We start from the raw sequence: 19,290 nt of genomic DNA, 5'->3' as shown, positions 1-19,290 counted from the left end.
GGGTCACCCCTGCCCCAAACACCTGAAGTTAGGAATTAGAAAGACACACACTGACCTGGAATCCATGCTATGTCCATATCTCAGAAGGATGAACAGAAGCGAGGCTCAGAAGACAGGCCCAAAGCCATTTACAGAGCTGTCACACTGCTGCCTTTAATCACCTTAAGTAAGAGCTTATGTTCATGGAACAACTTGACAGAGACCAGCAAGACTGTGTTCTTAAGAATCACCCCATGAGCCTGGTGATCATCAAGGGACCCTATCTCTCTCTTACAAAGAAAATCCAGAGGCTGAGTGAAGCAGGTCTCTTTAGGAACCTTTAAAGATTAAGTTCTTCTATGGGAACGTTAATTTTAGAGCCCCAGTGGAGAGATGTTGACTTTACCCCTTGGTTCTATCCTAGTTGTATCTGGCTACCATTCCTAGACTTTTCTGGGCTTTAGCTTTGGCTGATAAGACACTTACCAAAGACCCTGTTAGCTCCATGGAGCTTTTTCTACAAAAAGGGGCAGGAATGGGGAAGGTACAGGGTGGAGCAGGTTTTTATTAGAATAGAAGAGATGTGGACTTAGGTCTAGCTTTCCTTCAAACTTGGTTAAACAATGCCAAATCACTAGACCTTAGTTTTAAGAGGGAAAAGAAATGTGTAAATGGTGAATTACTAGGCATGTACTCTACCCCTGGGCTGTATCCCCAGCCCTCTTTTTAATGTTATTTTGAAATAGAATCTTATTAGATTGGTCAGGCTGGGCTTGAACTCACATTATGACTCAGTCTAGCCTCAAACTTTCAATCTTCTTACTCCAACCTCCCAGGAGCTAAGATTATACATAAGCTTATGCCAACTACCAGGATGAACCAACTGTTTCTACCAAAATTGTAGTTACAGAAACCATATGACCCTTGAACCTAAAGTTTCTGTTATTTGGTCTTTATAGACAAGTTTACTGATCCTTAGAGGTTAAAAACAAACATATCAAACAAACAAAATCCATGTTGTAAGGGTGCTAGGGATGTAGCTTCAGGGACAGAACCTTGACAAAACTATGATCTCTAGTAAAGCAAACTAAAAAACAAAAAGACACCCAAAAACAAAAGCCAAAATTGAGATGTGGAGGATAGTGCCAGAATTTACTGTCTTTTCTGTACAGGTCACCACAAACCAGAAGCCACTTGTCTCCAACTGCACTTCCTATAGAGTAGCAGTTACAAGCAGCATGGGGTCCATATAGGCTAGCTCTTAGTTTGTCTCTCAGTGTACAGAGACAGTGGGAAGGGTCCTCTCCTCGGGACACAAGCACAGACTGCTCTCAGAAACTACAAGAGGCAAGAGCTGCGCTGTGACTAGGTCGGCTCAACTTGGAACACAAGCTCCAGGGTTCTAAGAATCTAAAGTTTTACAATTCTTTAACAAGCCAGCAATGGAGGCAGCTTTCTTTTATGTGACTAGAGAACATACTCTGGAATTTCTAGCTTTCCCAGGGAACGTGCACCAACCCATTTAGGCAACAAAAACAATCACATTACAAAGTATCAGGATTGCCCCTCTGCAGAGAATCAAAAGGTTCTAAGAGACTGCAGTAGAATTTGGTTTATACATCTAAGAATAACCTTGTAGAAGACTGTTTCACCTTCATGTTACGAAACAACACACACACTCAGAATACAATCAGTATCTAAATATCTAGTCAAAGCTGGCTTTAGCCTGCTTTGTGTTTCTAGAGGTTTGAGATGGGAAGCAGAACCACAGAGCTGGAGATCTTGGAAATCTCTAAGATGAGAACTTCACAGAAGAGAGATGCTAAGCAGAAAGTGACCACGCAAAGAAGCACTCAGTAACCACAATGCATCTCAAGGTTACCCTCGGGGAGCGGGGGGGGGGGGGGGGGGGGGGGGGGGGGGGGGGGGGGGGGGGGGGGGGGGGGGCAGGAGGATCTTCCCTGAGGCTGCAGAAACCGTGCAAGCTCAGGCCTTTTTCTTGAGATCATTTCCAGTCAAGTCCTGCCTCAGGAGTATCTTCATTTGGACTAGATCATTTCAGAGGGCATTTCTGGTGCTGAAATTCTAAGTCCTGAGTATTTCAGTAGGACTTCTTTTATTTTATTTTATTTTTTTTTTGCTTTTTCGAGACAGGGTTTCTCTGTGTAGCCCTGGCTGTCCTGGAACTCACTCTGTAGACCAGGCTGGCTTTGAACTCAGAAATCCGCCTGCCTCTGCCTCCGAAGTGCTGGGATTAAAGGCGTGTGCCACCACCGCCGGACCTCAGTAGGACTTCTATGAGGACATCATCTATATCCTGTCCACATCCTGGGGGAAACTGAAAATCTAGGGCTACTATCCCAGGCTTAGATATCATAAAAGTTAGGGTTTATTACTTTGTGAATCTAAGTAAGAGAAGTTGTCAGGCTTACTGCAAAATCATCTCATGGATTTTTACTCAAATAAATTTAGACCTGCTGGGCAATGGTGGCACACGCCTTTAATCCCAGCACTTGGGAGGCAGAGGTAGGTGGATTTCTGAGTTTGAGGCCAGTCTGGTCTACAGAGTGAGTTCCAGGACAGCCAGGGCTACACAGAGAAACCCTGTCTCGAAAAAAAAAAAAAAAAATTAGACCTAACTCATTGCCTGGAGCCCTAGCGACTTTGAAATGAATGCTAAGTCTGAAGATCACAGAATGGGAACTTGGGGATGCTATACCCTTAAAAGACATCTGAGACTTACATTCAACCTGCTCCCATTCAGAGGAAGAACCTGTAACTTAGGAATCCAGTAATTTTTCCAAAATCTCATGCATATCTTTAGTCATAGAGTTGGCTCCAGAGTTGAGAGCTGATGCTTACCTGGCGAGCTGTTTCTGAGTTAACTGTCTCTACAGTACAATCTTGGGCATCTAGTATACTGGCCTTTGTATCCCCGTCTCACTAAAGCCAGTGTTATGAGACAAAGGAGTTCTGCCGCTAGAAGTGCCAGGTCTGCCTTATAAAGAGGTTTTGTTTATGATGCCTGGCTTCAGTTTGTCTCAGGTTCCTAGCTATAGTTTGAGGCTCTGTTAAACGGGAGAATATAAAGTACGGTTTGCATTAGTAAGATAAAGCCTTTGTAGCCCTCTCTTAACTCTGCTTCACTATCATAAATCTTTTTCAGTTGTAGAACCCAGTCTACATTCAAAGACATCAATCTTCATGCCAAGGATACCTTTTACACTAATTAGTTTATTGATCATCAGATTTATACATCTGGATAAAGTCTGAACAAAACAACACTGAATGTCTGAATCTTGCCTTGTCCACTATGTCTTCTTGTTGGTAGTTAAACAATAAAGCACTGACTAAGTAAGAGGGATACCTAATTATGAACAGGCTTTAGCAAGTATAGTTAAATTGGTATGAATGTAACAGCAACAAAATCTAAATGCTTGGAGGAGCCTTTGTGAGCCTACATGAGTCAGTCAATCAATCAATCTCAAATCCATTTTAAAAAATTACATCCATTTATGCATTACTTGCTTGAAAGTGATACATTTTGGTCCTATCTAGAAACTTGATGGCCTGTCTGGGAGGGGAGAGCAACATGTGACTACTGGACATTTCTGTTGGACTTTTAGAAGACTTTAGCACAGATGGTAAGGCTAGATGCCTAGCTGTAGGAAGGGCAACCTCTAGAAGGAATGAGGCCATTATTTCTGAAAACACCTGAGCAAAGCCGTGAAGGCTGGCTTACTGATGAGGGCAGCTAGAAGGGAGGATCTTGTGGGAAGGATATAGGTAATAACTTCTGAGGGAGAGACTCAAGAGTCCAGTAGCTAGCAAGGACTTTAAAGGTGACCTAGCCAAAGGCCACCATTGTACAGTTCAAGAGACTAATAAACAAAGCATAGCTATGAATTATTCAAAGTTGTATGGAATCAAGTCTAGAGCCCTGTATCTTCCACCCCGGGTCTCTTTCTGCTGCACTGTAGTAACTGTGCCTTTATTCATCTAATTTGTGAAGTATATACAAATCAATTTACATTATATAATTTTATATATGTTCATTCAGTTCTATTTGAAACACCTGGAAGACCTCTACTGCTGCTCTTCCTCTCATTATTCTCTTTGAGATCCAAGTCTCACTGTAGTTCAGGGTGACTTAAAATTTGCTATGTGTCCTAGCTTGGCCTTGAACTTGTGATTCTTTTGCTTCAGCCTCATGCATGCTGGGATTACAGGTGCTGAGCTACTGTGCTTACCTCATTTGTCTTTGAAAGAGTAAAACCAGCCTCATGGAGAATCAGGACTGAGAATCCTAGCTCAATAGCTATCTTTTCACAGCTGTGCTGCCATATTAACTATACAGCACTGGACATACTATCTTTTTGAAATTCTGCTTTCAAAAAGGGATGAAAGTTCATCCAAACTTCATAGGACTGCAATTTTGATTGAATGAGAGGCTGATTCTGAAAGCAGAATCTACAAAAAGGTATGCTATGCTGAGTTAGTAAATGCTGACAGGTAAGGACAATGACAACAGGGAGAAAATGACATTTGTTGTTTGTTTCCTTAAAGACAAAGGCTCACTATGTAGCCTTGGCTGGCCTGGAAATCGTTATGTAGACCAGGCTAGTTATTATTTTATAGAGAGATTCACCTGCCTCTGCCTCCTGAGTGGTAGGATTTCAGGGATGTGTCACCATGCCAGGCTTGACATTGGATATTTACTTTATTTATTTTTAAAGATTTGTTTTTACTTTATATGTATGAATTTGCCTGTGTACATATATGTGCCCCACATTCGTGCCTAATACACAAAGAGGTCAGGAGAAGGCACTAAGTCACCTGAAACTGTTGTTTCTGATGGTTGTGAGCTGCCATGTGGGTGCTGGGAATTGAACACGAGTCCTCTGAAAAGAGCAGCCAAGTGTTGAGCCATCTCTCTAGCTCCAACACTGGATATTTTATACTTGATCTCAACCAAAAAACTGAGAAGCAATGACATTGGATATTTAAAGGAAAAGAAAGTCAATGAATTTTCTTAGCCTACCTAGTAGGTTACTTTCCTACAACATCCTGCTAAGGGCTTGTCCAGGGCCTGCTGGCATACACTCAGACATTAGTGTTCCTCATATCCAAAGCTAACCATTCCTATGGCTGATAGTTGGCACAGGCACAAGTTCTTCCATGAAGTAGTTTCTCAATGAGGTTTTTCATTGGAATCATTTGTGTTCCTAGTCAGCTGCAAAGGTGACATCAGTTACCCCACGAAGCCTCAGGATGAGCATGACCAATCTGGCTGCTGGCTTCTGTCCATGTCATACCATGTTCCCATAGTATAGCTTACATGAACTAGGGCAATGTTTCCTGTATAGAAGACACTTTTCTTTTCCAGAGGAATATCTAGAAACATTTTTGGGTGTGAGAATGGTGCTTTGTTTCTGGGATCTAATGGAGAGAGGCTATACATCCTACCACACATAGGAAAGAACTTATCTGGCCCAGATATAATAGTGCTAAAGTAAAAAAATCTAATGAATGGGAAGAGCCACATCTGTTCAAAGATACACAGGGCCTTCAAATGGGTCCTGGTCCTTTCCCCTAAAATTCAGTAACAGTCTCTCACAAATCCAAGTTCTTGGCCCAGGAATGCTCCCCTCTCACTGCTGTGGGATAGTATCCTAAAGCTAACAATCATGATCAAAGATGGTCATGAATGTCATTTCTTGAATATCAAAGTCCAATGTTCTTGTCTGAGTAGGAAGGAGAACCTCTTAAAACAGTGTTTATATTAAAAATGTCACTTAAAAATTTCCCTTTCCTTCCTTGCTACAACAAATCAGCCCCCACCAAAGGGAACCAGGATAGGAGGAGACAGGCTGTATTTACTGAAAGCTGCAGAGGATGCTTGGTAAGTCCGGTTTTCAGTCCCGGTGTCCACTGGGAGGTGGAAGGTGCCTTCAGTGCCACAGGAAGATGAGTTCTGTGGCCAGGCTTGTTTCATCAGCAGAGTGGCTTAAGAGAAGACACAAGAATGGCATTAGGCAGAAATAAGAATTGGGCATCACTAATTACACACACAAAAGCAAGGGTCTTGTGCCAGACAGAAACATAACTCAAGGAGTCTGCTTAGACACACAGAATGAGTCAGCCTTTTTGAGATGGGATTGTAGGTTGGAAGGAGTGCTGAAGTGAGCTTCCAAATGACCTAAATCTAAGGAAACCTACACTTAAATACTAAACCTCGGGATTTTTCTACCTATGATAAAAGCCATGAAGATGCCCTTGAATATCACCATTCTCTACCTGACCTTCTAGTCTAAGACTTATGGTATATTCCTCTACTACCTTCTCATTAACATGAAGCAACTTGGCAGTCTTTGACAGTGTGGTCAAATTAACTGAGTCTTTTTAAAAATTTCCTGTGGTCTGAAACTTATCTGAGGTATGGTTAATAAGTGTGAGTTGCTTCCAAAGAGAAACTGACAAGTAACTACCATTTTACATGAGCGTCTATGGGACAGCATCTCTTCTACCGGTCTGAGCTGTACATGGCAGCCTCAAGGCCTGAGCACTCTGGCTCTGCTATCAGCCATGCAACAGGCACTCCTTGCCAACTCCTTTTGCATACCAGCAATGGTCAGACAGACATACTTCTTGCATGTCTGAATATCTTCTAATAGGTGGTACTGGATGCTCCAACTGAGACAGATCCTCATGAGTTAGAGATAACCCTTTGGCCATCATGAAAATAGATGTCAAAATTGGGGTAGGTACGTAGTATGTTACAGAAATTAGTTTGAGATATGTAAAGACTTTCCAGGATAGCTCAAAGCTCAGCTTGAGAAATTTCATTAAGTGTTCTAGAAGTGGAGAATGACTCAAAAACTTACCGTCATGGTATCCTGAGGGGAAGGAGAGAGGAAATAGGAGGGAAATGCCTTTATAAGGGGGGGGGGGGAAGAGAAAGGAAGAAAGAAAGAGAGAAGGAAAGAAAGAAAGAGAGAAGAAATAAGGAGAAAGGAGGGAAAGGAAAGGGAAGGGAAGGAAAGGAAAGGAAAAAAGAAAGGAAGGAAGGAAGGAAGAAAGAAAGAAAGAAAGAGAGGAAGGAGAATGGGAAGGAAGGCAGGAAGAAAGACAGACAGAAAGGAAGGAAGAAAGAAAGAAAGAAAGAAGGAAAGAAAGAAAGGAAGAGAAAACTATCCTTTCAAACACCAGAGGAGACACATTTTTGATCCAAATTTCTATTTTAAGGTAAAAAATGATTAATTTTTTCTTTCTACTATCTTTTCCATTCTAATAAGATGTTGGGAGTTTTGGACACAGAGTATTCTAAAGTATATTAACAGTACAGGGGCTGGACTGACACCAACCAGTGAACCTGAAATATTTAATAAGTGGGTAAGGAAAGGCAGGGAAGCATCATAAGAAAGAATGGCCGTCCTATAGACTCCTATAGGGTTTGTGGCCTCCAGAGACCCTACAGTGTCTCTGCTGCCTGGTTTGCAACTAACATCTCTGTTCCTTCTATCACAGAGTTGTAATGGCTAGGGAAGGTTGTGGATTCTGCTGGGTTTTTCTGAACTAGAATCAAAATGTAGCTCCACAGGCTGACTCTGTTTGCATTAATGGCCCGCAATATATACAGCAAATGCTGAGGAATGACAAGGCAATCATGGGCAGGAAAGTGACACTAAAAGGAGAACCCGGCAAGAGAAATGAAGACAACATAACTCCATGCAGAGCCCAGACCCCTTGCTAGAAAGCCAGGACAGTGTGGAGCTTCTGCAGAGGGGAATCTGCTTTAAATAAACACCTTGGGTGTCTATCTCCAGAGGGTGGGATGTTAATATGAAAGGAATTAATAAAGGATCCAATTAGTGTCAAAAGTCTTATCACAATGTCTCCAAATTCAGGGATTGACATTCAGTGTGGCTGGAGGCCACAACCATCCACAAACAAATTACTGCTGTGTCAAATATGTAGCTCTGAGAAGTCAAACAGAGCAATTCCAGGTCCTAAGAGCTCAGTGGGCCTCTACCACGAACCAAAAGGTCTCAATTTGGCCATAACAATTTGGAGAATTTAGAGGTACCAATTTGTTCTGTTCTGACTTTTTTCCTTCTTCTGAGTGGGGCATAGTTATAATTTTGATTATAAGCCAAAAGTCTGACAATTGCCTGAAGGACTGTGTGACAACTGAAGTTAAATCAAAATTAGCCACAGAATACTGAGGCCTAACCGCACTCAGCACTGAGGGGAGTGCCACGGTGGACAGGAACACACGTGGGTTACGTCACTGCACACAAGGTACTTACGGTCTACTGAGGATGCAACTCAGCCACACAGCAACCAGGGAGTGAACAAGACAGCATGTCACAGTAAAATAATGTTGCAGATCAATCAGGAAAGAAGCAGGTGCCATTGTGTTGTTGGTTGTCTTTCCTAAGCAATCACTTAGACTAAACTTTTACATTTTACCATAAGCTGGACATTTCTTCTGGTTTTATTATACAGAAAACAAACAGCATTTTCTGCATTTTTCCTAGTGCTTGAATAGTTAATAATTTTAGAAAATAGATACATGTAAAGACTAAATGAAAATAAGTTTTTTTTAACTTATTTAACCTCAATTAATTTAACCTCCTCTTTAACTGTATGAATCTGTTTCTCTTTTCAGCTCCATAGTAATCTTTTCTGATAGTGGTAGTAATGAGGAGCTCAGCTGCTGGACGAAAACAGTGCCAATTGAAACTCTTAGCAGCGTGGCAATAGAAAGAGCTCTCTGTCTGTCAGGCAGGCCTGTTTTAGGGTGCCAAAAGGGACTACTTCCTAAAAATGTTCTACAGTTGTATCACATGAAAACATTATTAAGTCATCCACTTAAGACTTTATGTAATTACTATAGATGTGTAAAAAGGACAGAGAGTAGAAAAATAAAAACACAGCAAAACCATGTGGAGGCCTATGGGCCTGCTGTGATCTAGCTGCTGAGTTGTTCACTTCCTGGATATGGGACCCTCATGCCCTCTGACACTAGAACAATCTGTTAGGCACATTTACAAAGAGAGGCAGCAAGGGACCATCATCCTAAACCATGTACTGAGTTGGGAAATGAGACCTAGCCTGGGCTCTGCCACTTATTAGCTGTGAGACATTGGGCAAGTCACATAATTGTTTGAGCTTCCATTTTGTTGTATTGTAAACTGGCAGTACTAATCATTCCCCAGTTGCTTCACAGTATTGGTAACACCATCAGTTTTTTGTTTTTGTTTTTGTTTTGAGACAGGGTTTCTCTGTATAGTCCTGGCTGTCTTGAAACTCACTCTGTAGACCAGGCTGGAATCAGGAATCCACCTGCCTCTGCCTCCCAAATGCTGGGACTAAAGGCATGCGCCACCACCACCCAGCAACACCATCAGTCTTAATGGTTCTAGTTCTGGTAGCCCTGTTTCCATCCCTACAGTTATGGCCAACTCCAATTCAAGCTCTCATCTCCTACTTAGCTACTTCAACTGCTTCTAAATGCTCTGGGTCTGATTTTTCAGTTGTCCCTTCTAACATCCAAGCAATAGCCATACTAGTCTCTTAAAAACATCCCATGGTTCTCTGTTACTTATAGACTACAGATTCAACCCTTTGTACTCGAGACTCCCCTGATCTAATACTGGGCAACGTCTTGTGGTTTGAACTGAAATATCTTACATTGGCTGGCAAGTCTAAACACTTGGTCGTTGGCAGGAGGTGATATTTTGGAAGATTGTGGAACTTTTAGGTGGCACAGTCTTGGCAGAAGTAGGTTACTGGAGGTGGGCCCTGGTCTTACTTCTCAACCACTCTCTTCTTCCTGACTTACAAATCTCCCTTGATTCTCTAATCATCTCAGCCTCCAACCCACACCATTGTGCACAAACAGAGTGTGCCAAGGAGCTCTACTCTGCATGGTTTGGTCTATTCTGCTAGCACTTTCGGCATATCCCTCTCCACATTCCACCTGGCACACATGTACTAAGTAATCAATTCTGAGCTAAAGACTCGATTCTATTACACTGTCTTTTCCTCTGCCCACTCTCTGCCCACACCATCCCATATAACTGACTATCCTAGCTCCTATGAGTCTTAGAGGCTCCTGTCCCTGGCTGAATGTTTCCCCAGTAAATTGTGAGTTTCTAGAGAATAGGGAGCTTGTCTTACTGGTCTTTGGATCTTCACAGAGCCAATGTAGGGCCTGGCACAGAAGACGTGAATCACTTCATCTATACTTTTTCATTGTTACTTCATAACTGTAATTTTGCTGTTACAAACTGTAATGTAAATATCTGTGTTTCCTGGTGGCCCCCGTGAAACCCCAACACAGGTTGAGAACTGCTGTTCTAATCAGAAGAGTGCTGAAGCATGTAGCCTTCTCTAAGTTTTTAGGGTTTTTGTTTGAGTTCACAAAAAGTAGCCTTGCATAAACGTAAGTGAATCAGTTCTGTAGCTAGCACTATTGAAATAATAAAAATTACAAGAGGATGGAATGTTGGCATTTTAAAAAGACCTTGAAATCATGTGACATGAAAAAACTTCATGTCCTGGGGACATTAGCAAGTTGCCCAAGATCACACAGCCCACAGCAGTAGCAAAAGAAATTTCACAGCTCATCTTCTGAGAGATGTGCCATGTATAAAAACATTCACTTTTCAACAGTAAGATTAAACGTTGAGAAGACATTCAAAGATTTTACAAAGACATCCTAAGCAGCCCAGGTGAGCGTGATAAAGTGGCAAGTCTCTCCTATGGTCCCTTACTGTCTACGACAAGAAGGACCTAGTCAAGTTACACTGCTGGGACCCTCACAGGTGCCCACAAGTTCCTGTGGTGCCTTGGGCCTGGAGTCCACACTGCCCAGAGAACTCAACTTGGATCCCTCACCCACTGGCACACTTGGCCCGTACCTTTCATCATCCAGAAAAATGCTCTGAAAGTGAGGCCAGAGCTCAAGATCTGGATGAAGGCAACAGACTGTATCTAAAGTCAACCAGGTCTTCAAACATGTCAGACTGCTAATGGCAATGGAAAATCTGATCCTGGGGCCATCTGACTGGTGTTTTAGGGTCTAATAGGAACAGTCAAGGGGCTCCTCAGAGCCTACCATTAAGCCAACAGAGGAGCCACACACAGGTCTTAGAATTTTCCTTCATATGTTTGAATCAGGCAGCCAGGTTAGGGTGTGAAACACCTTTTAGTGCCATGATCCTTCATTGCTGCCCTATGGGAATGGTTCATGTGTGTCTCCATCCCATGATTTTGCACCATCAGACATGTTCCTGCATGCTATAGGAACTGCTGCTAGGCCACCTGGGGGAGCCCAAGCCTAGGAGATGGGATTTGGGGAGGAAAGGAAAGGGAATCTACCATTGTTACAAGATAACACATTCATAGGTCATAATACAGATGAGGAAAAATAGCTCTCCTACCATAAGCTGAATGCAGGAACTGAAACTCTGTTGGATAGAAATGTTAGTTGAAATTACCACTAAGAATTTGTGCAAAGTTGTATATATTGCAGTTCTATATCAGACTTGTTTCCCCCAGCCTGCGTAAGTAGCAGAGAATGTGGAGGATAGGAGGAACCTCCCCCTGGAAAGGGTGACAGACTTGCCATCCAGGAAAGTGTATCTGTTGCAGAGAAACCTCTCTGAATGCTGCAGGTTCTTCCAGAGAAGTGACCCGAAACTGCCTGGATACGAACAGGAGTAAGGTCCTGTGTTCTTTGCTTTTCTATATTAAGACTATTTCAATTCTCCCAAGAACTGTGGTGGGATTTCAGACATGATGAAGGCTTTACAATGAAGGAAAAATGAAGGCGCAGGAGATATGGCTACCATAGGCCTCTCAAGAACTAAGTCCAATGTAGAGACACTCCATCTAGGACAGTGTTGTGCTGTACAAGGAACACAGGCTATGGGGTCAGACAAATGTGGCTGAATCTCAGATACATGGCATTTTAAATTTAATTTTGGAGGTTACTTAATCCTCTCTGAGCTAAACTGAATGCAAGAAACTCGCTTATAAGACAAAGGTTAAAAGGTACACTTGTAACTTGCCTTGTACAGAGATCTTCCTCTACTTCCCCCAGGTTTATGTATATTTCATATAATTTAACTCTAATGAGACAGAGAGGAGAACTTGCTTCTTATGAGTTTTGACTTTTTTTCCTATTTAGTCTTCTTTCATTTTCAAGTTACATTATCAGGAATATGTTAAGCCCTTTGTTTCCTTGGATTCTGAAGAAGATCTCTTGGCTAGCTCTGCCTCCTGTGAGCTAAATACCTAAATATGATCCCTAAAATTGGTAAACACTTGGGAAGAAGCCCAGGTATACACTGCTTTTCAGAACCAATGAGAGAGTGAGCTTTCCCCTGTATCCTGGGCAGATGATTCTAAGGTGCACAAAGGCTGCTAAAAATAGGATCTCTCCAAGCAATCACTTGGTCTCCTTGAAGTAAGGAAGAAAATTTAAACCTGAGTGCCTGGCTCCTTGCAGGCACGGCACTGTATCACAAATGGCCAGCTCTGGCAGGAAGCTGAGAATCACCTATACTGTTCCCTCTGACCTTGAGCCTCTACGACAGGAACTTCCCCGAAACAGTCAAACCCATGAAGGCAGAGGTAAACATCACACAATATGAAACAGACACAGCTCTGAGTGTGTGAGCATGAGCGTGTGTGTCTTAAATGTCACGCAAACACTTGAAACAGGGTTAATTCCAGTTTGATACCTCTTTGCCCCCCACCTCCTTTCTCCCTGTTTTTTGTCTGCTTCTTTGAGACAGGCTATCCCATGGGGTACAAGATAATCTTTAACTTATGTGTAAGGATGGCCTTGAACTCTGATCTTCTTGTTTCAACCTCCAAAGTTCAGAGATAATAGGTATGTGTCATCATGCCTGGCCAGTGTGGAGCTTTCTAACACAATACACCAGTACTACCCCTTTTTGAGGATTTTGGTTTCTGAGTAAATGGTCTGGCTTACTTTAATCATAGCTTAGAAGTGTCTTGACTTTTTAAAGCATTAATCCTTAGGTAGAGGTTTTTTTATTTTAGTATTGAAATGTAATATTCCACACACAGCAGCAGCTTTCCAGACTCGCCATGGTTTTTAAGTCTCAGACTCCTCTCTGCACTGCCTTCTTCTCCAGCCCGGCTGCTCCTGTCTAACACTTTAGTGTCTGCCCACTGCCTCAGCAATGACACGCAGCTAAGAGTTCTGGAGCAGCGGCAGGATGCCAGAATGCAGATCTAGCTGCTGAATTTCAATAAGTTTCTGCTTTCCCAACTGGAAATTGGGAAAAACAAAGTACTCAGTTTGTTGTGCTATAAAACAAGTTAATATCTACAAAGAGTTTCAAATTGTTGCTGACACAAATGAAACACTGAATTAATCGAAGTTTTAGGCTTTTTGTTTGTTTGGTTGGTTTGGTTTGGTTTGAAACAGGGTCTCAATTATGTACCCCTAGCTAGCCTAGAACTCATAGAGACCCACCTGGTTCTGTCTTACAAATGCTGGCATTAAAGGCATGCACTGCCATCCCTGGACAGTATCAGTATTGTATTCCATGTCCTGTCAGCTACTTGCCAAACTGATCCTTAAATAATCCTAAAATATCTCAGCACAAGTGCTGAACACTCTTGAGAAGGTAGCTTACTGCTAGAGGTTCCCCTTCAACTACCTCTAGTGCTAGTCCTGAGCCGCCCTGCACTGTAGGCATTCTACCTCCTACCACTCAACTTCCCAAAAGAGGAAAGAAAAACGAACATCAGAGTCCTTGTTGCCACCACGGCTGCTGGGAGGCCTAGCTCCATGCTACTCTGGCATCTCTGACTTGTCTTCTACTCCTCCCACCAGTGCACACTTAATCACACTTATACCCAAATGCCCCTTCACCTGCACATCCCTTCTACACTGTGCCTCTGTGTTTCTTTTCTTGGTAGCTGACTCTCTGGAAAGCATACTACCATGCTATACACCGCCTCTCCTTTCTCTGTGTCACTGCACACTGCTTCCCAGGCTCAACACCTCCCGCATCACCTCCCTGACTACAGCCAGTGAGGTCACTAGGATTCCTAACTATGAAGACGATGATTTTTCTGTATTCATGACCTCACCAGAAACTCTGCCACAACTTACCTTCTATTTTAGGCTGGGTTACAAAGCCCACTCACAGATTTCACAGTGTTTGGATTGAAATCACATATGTACTGTGATATTTCATAATGTTCTCTTAGTTTTTAAGATAGAACTCACTGATTTGATTATTTTCTCAGATAACTAATGTGGTTTTTATACTGCTGCTGCCTATTATTACAGATTTGTGGCAGGAGAATAACGTATTTACTTATTAAATCTACATGTCACTGTTCTCTGTAACTCTTTCAGGACAGTAATGGCTGCTGCTTCAAGAGAGCATTACCTACAGTACCTTCTAGAATGAGTAAGGCTCTATTTTCTTATTTAGTGAATATTATGGGATTGAAAAGCCCTCAGGGATTCTTCAATTCAACCTCCCCGTGGTCAGGACCTTTTCCATCCTGGAAAACAGCTATTTTAACTGATAACTTATATTCTAGAGTCTTTGGCAGATTTCCTGTTCCATGCTTTTCTGAGACAATCTGGAATTCGCTATACAGTTATTCTCCTTCTTCTGAGGTGTTTAAGGCAGAAAAGAAATGGGCTATATTTATAGACCTATATTTGAGAAAATAGAAGAGGGAGGATGTGACATTTAAGACCTTTCCAAATTTGTTCCTTGTAATCTGTAGTTGAGATTCATCTAGTCCCTCTCAGTCTATGCTTTCCCACTATTTCTAGACTCAGGTGTTAAGGTCCACCCCTCCACCATGCTCTGCCCCTGTACCATACTTTCTTCCCCTGAGTGTTTCCAAGGGCACCTCCTACTTCTGCCTCAAGTCTCTACTGATAGTGCCTTGTGAAGTCCCCTACTCTTACTCCAGGTAGAATGTGGTTCTGCCTCTGTACTGATATGTGTTCTTTTTATAACACTCACTAATCCAATAATATTAATACAGTTTATTAATAAAATGTAGTATATTTATTAATATGCCAGGATCCAAAATTAACTATAAGTGCCTTCAGGCAGAGATGACAACTTTTACTTTTTCTATTCCAGTACAGAGGACATTTAACAGATGCTTAATGAGTGAGTAAAGAACTTATGTCAGTCACCTGCAACCTTGAGGTAGTAGTTACATGTGAATCCTGGAAAAGTGAGGTAATTTGTCCAAGGCTGTACATCTAGGGAGAAGGCTAATAGAGATTCAAACCAAGGAAAACTTCCTAACCATAGAGCCCACTCCTTCCCCTGGTCATGTTTCCTGGGTGTTAACACTGACTGAGCCCAGGAATTAGAACAGCGGTTAAAACAAACAAACAAACAAACAAAGCTATAATGCTCCTAGCCTCAAAACAAGAGGGAAAAAAATCTTCCCAATATTTTCTTTCTTTAGGGTGTTTGTTTGTTTTGTTGTTGTTATTGTTGTTGTTTTAGTTTCTTTCTTACTATGAACTCAAGATGACCTCAGGCTGTGGCCTCAACCTCCACATGCTGGGATTAGAAGTATATGCCACCATACCTAACACCTCCTTCAGAATTTCAAGCCTATTTCAATATCTCTGTTCAAGTGCTATATGTCTTCTACTTCTGAAAAACAAGCAACTTGTCTCAGCCTGAACACAGGCTCTTTACTCTGGTGGCAAGTCTCTCACTCTATTCCAAATTTATACCCCAGGAGAGGGAAGGAAGGAGAGGGAAGGGGAATGGAGGAAAGGATAAAGAAAGAGAGAGAGAAGGATTCCCAATGGCAGCCTCAGGCTCGAGAGGGATGAAGTGGTTCTAAGACGTGGAGGTATGTCTCATATATTCCAGCAGAGGAGAGAGGGGCCACCCTTAAGTCCCAGAGAGAATGAAGGAGATTCTTCTCCTACTCCCACCCCAGACACTACTCTGCCCCAGTTCCCAGAGGGGACTCCAAAGAGAATCAAGCCAGAACTGGCTGACTCCAGGACAAAGTAAAGAGAAGGGCCAACTGATGACTGTTGTTACAAATGGAAGCCTACGCCCATCCTCTTCACTGCTGCCCCTACGGGTGCTTACCTGGAGCATAACTGGGGCTGTTGGTCGGGTAGAGGCTGGGATTGTAGGCAGGAGCAGCTGCCGGGTATGCTGTGGGGTAACCTACAGAGACATAAGAAAAGCCTCAGTTAGCTATGCAAGGGGATAGGAAACCATCTAAGTCGCAAGCTTGGCTTTCAGTCTCTTCACAGACTATTTCTGACGGCATACACGAACAGCTTTCAAGTTTCAAGAGAAAAGTCACAAAATAGTGCAACTCTATTTTTAAAAAGCAATACATGCAGTATGTCTGTCTCTTCACTGTAGGATGGTAGAAACAGTATAGACATTCATATAGTCACACATAAACTGACCATCACATTCCTGCCACAACTCTCTTCCCAAAAGGCAACCCCTTCAGCACTAATAGTTTTGGTATCTGTTTTGTTCATACAGTTTTATTATTATCATATTTTATGTGCATGTGCATGTGAAGGCATGCACTTTTATCTACTGAGCCATCTCACTAGCCCTCAGATAGTTTTCAATATATTCATTTTTATAAAAAATAAATACATTTAAAAAGGGTTTATTTATGTGCATGTATGTGTACATAAATCCTTATATCACTGCACATGTGTGAAGGTCAGAGAAGAGCTTAGTGGAGTCAAGTCTCTCCTTTCTGCTCAATGTGGAATCCAGGCATCAAACACAGGTCAAAAGGTTGTATGGCAAGGGCCTTTAACCCACTGAACCATCTAGCCAGCCCTGTACACTGTTTTGTTGTTGAAATTCTAATGTGCTATATATAAAATTTGTCATTTTAGCCACTTGTTATCGCTGTAATGCTTACCATCCCTCCATAGGCTATGCGTTTGGCAGCTGGTTCCCACTGTTAGCACTGTTCTGGGAAGCTGTGGAATCTAGGGGACACAGGCCACCAGTGGCACACCTTGAGGATATAACTTGGCTCTGCTTCACATCCCATCCTGGTTTCCTGTTTGCTGCCATGATGTGACCAAGTGCAAGCTCTGCCTCACAGACCATGCCACAAGGCCGTGCCCTCACGGATATGATGGAATATATTCCTTGAAACCATGAACTAAAATAAGTTACTTCTCTCAGATACAGTGATCAGAAAAATAGCTAGCATATTACTTGGGCATTCAGTACACTTCATTACTTTTCTAGTGTTATACAACTGTCCTCGATATCTCTAAAACTTACCATTCTCAAATAGAAACTTTGTAACCATTCATTGGTTACTCCTAACCCTCTAGTCCTCACATACTTTTAAATAGTTATTTCTAGAATTCATTTCTAAAGAAATAATCAAAGAGTCTGGGCTGGAGAGATGGCTTAGTGGTTACAAGCACTGGCTGCTCTACCAGCAGACCTGGGTTCAATCCCCAGCACCCACATGGAAGCTCACAACAATTTATAACTTCAGTCCTTGGGGATCTGACATCCTCTTCTGGTCTCTGTGGGTACCAGGCACACACATGATGTGTAGACATACATGCAGACAAAACAACTATTTACATAAAAATATATATAATTTTGAAAGGGGGTGTTTCAAAGATTTTGGTTTTAGGTTTTTGTTTTGTTTCAGGTTTTAAAACTTTTTACTTGCAAGTTCTTCCCCTTCCCCACCAGCCAGAGTGGCAGGCAGCCTTCATTGTCAGTGCTGCTTGGTTTTTCAGTGTGAAAGTTCTAGCACAGTCACTTAAACTTGACCCATCCTCTTTGCTGCTCACAAAATTAAACAGCTAAAAGAAGTAAAATCAGAGGCTGGAGAGACAGCTCAGCACTGGCAGCTGTTCCCAAGGATTCCCAGGACCCGCATAACAGCTGACATCCATCTGTAGCTCTAGTTCCAAAGTATTCAATGCCCCTTCAGGCTTCTGCTGTGCACAAACATATATGCAGGCAAAATAACCATACATATAAATTAATTAGTTAATAAAAAAGGAAGTAAACTCAGGGGGCAATGCTGTGGGATGTACAGGTCGTGGGTGATCCCTGCTGGGGCTGCATGTGTGAGACATCAGCAGCTTCATAGTGAGAGTTCAAGGGCGAGTCCCAAGGTCTCAGTACTTAGGTATCTACTCTGTGTTGAACACTGGATTGGAGACTTGTATCAGTACACAAAGCAAACACGCTTGCTCTCATGCAGCTTATATTCTAAAGGGGCTGGAACCAGCACTGGATAAATATGAAAACAAAGTCAAGAGTGTGGACCAAAGAAAGCCTTCAGGCAAGGTAAAAACAACAGAAATGTCTGGGCAGTGCTGGTACACACGTTTAATCCCAGCACTTGGGAGGCAGAGGCAGACAGGTCTCTGAGTTGGAGGCCAGCCTGGTCTACAGAATGAGTTCCTGGACAGCCAGGTCTGTGCAGTGAAACCCTATCTCAACTCCACACCCTCTCCAAAAAAGAATACCAGAGGTGCACTACAGTTAGATCACTGCAATATACTAAACAATAATCAGAGTAAAATACACTGAAGAGGTTCCATATCCAAAGGCTTGAAGGAAATATATGACAACTAAGTAGACAGTATAGGAAAAGCCCTTTAGAGCATCAAACAAAACAAAACAAAGCAAACAATTGAAGGAAAAAAAACCCACTCTGTGCGAGGCTCTATATTGAGAAGTACATAGTTACTTTCCTCTTTGCTGTAACAAAATATCCCAAAAACACAGCTTAAGGAAGGGCTTATCCTGGCTCAGTTTGAGTGTACAGTCCCTCACTGTGGGGAAATCATGCCATGAGGTGAGACAACTGGTCACACTTCCGTGCACAGAGATGACGTTGGTGGTCGGCTTGCTTTTTCCTTTCTACTAAGACCAAGATCCTGTGATGCCACCCATCGTCGGGGTAGGTCTTCCCACCTTAAATAACCCAGTCTAAAAACACCTTCACAGAGGTTTGTCTCCTAGATACATTCTATTTCCTATCAAGATGACAATGTTAACAATCAGAGGTCAGTAGAGGATATGTCTGGAGAATAATGGAGAGGCCAGTGTGCCTGGAGCGAACAAACAGGGCACAGTAGCAGCAAAGAGAGTCAGAAAAAGAATGTGCTCTTCAGTTCATGTAGAGTCTTATCGGCTCCTCTGGGACTTAAGGTTTCAGTCTGAGCGAAGCAAGCAGCACACTGAGTTTTGAACAGAAGAACATCATAATCTTTTTTTTTTTTTT

At 42.4% G+C, this 19,290-nt stretch overlaps 1 protein-coding gene across 2 annotated transcripts in view; it reads right to left on the bottom strand.

Annotated features, from left to right (window-relative positions):
• Positions 1-19,290, bottom strand: part of Fam168a (family with sequence similarity 168 member A) — a 136,509-nt gene that overhangs the window by 10,598 nt on the left and 106,621 nt on the right. The window contains exons 3-5 of one of the 2 annotated variants that reach the window (XM_031387550.1): positions 16,128-16,208; positions 11,430-11,456; positions 5,860-5,985 (exon numbers count right to left, since the gene is read on the bottom strand). In XM_031387550.1, coding sequence (XP_031243410.1) covers positions 5,860-5,985; positions 11,430-11,456; positions 16,128-16,208 — 234 coding nt within the window. The remainder of the gene's footprint in view (positions 1-5,859; positions 5,986-11,429; positions 11,457-16,127; positions 16,209-19,290) is intronic. The other variant, XM_031387551.1, reaches the window with a different exon arrangement.

The sequence above is a fragment of the Mastomys coucha genome, unplaced genomic scaffold (genome assembly GCF_008632895.1).
Source record: "Mastomys coucha isolate ucsf_1 unplaced genomic scaffold, UCSF_Mcou_1 pScaffold21, whole genome shotgun sequence".
NCBI lineage: Eukaryota > Metazoa > Chordata > Mammalia > Rodentia > Muridae > Mastomys > Mastomys coucha.
This window is presented reverse-complemented; position numbering and strand designations above follow the sequence as displayed.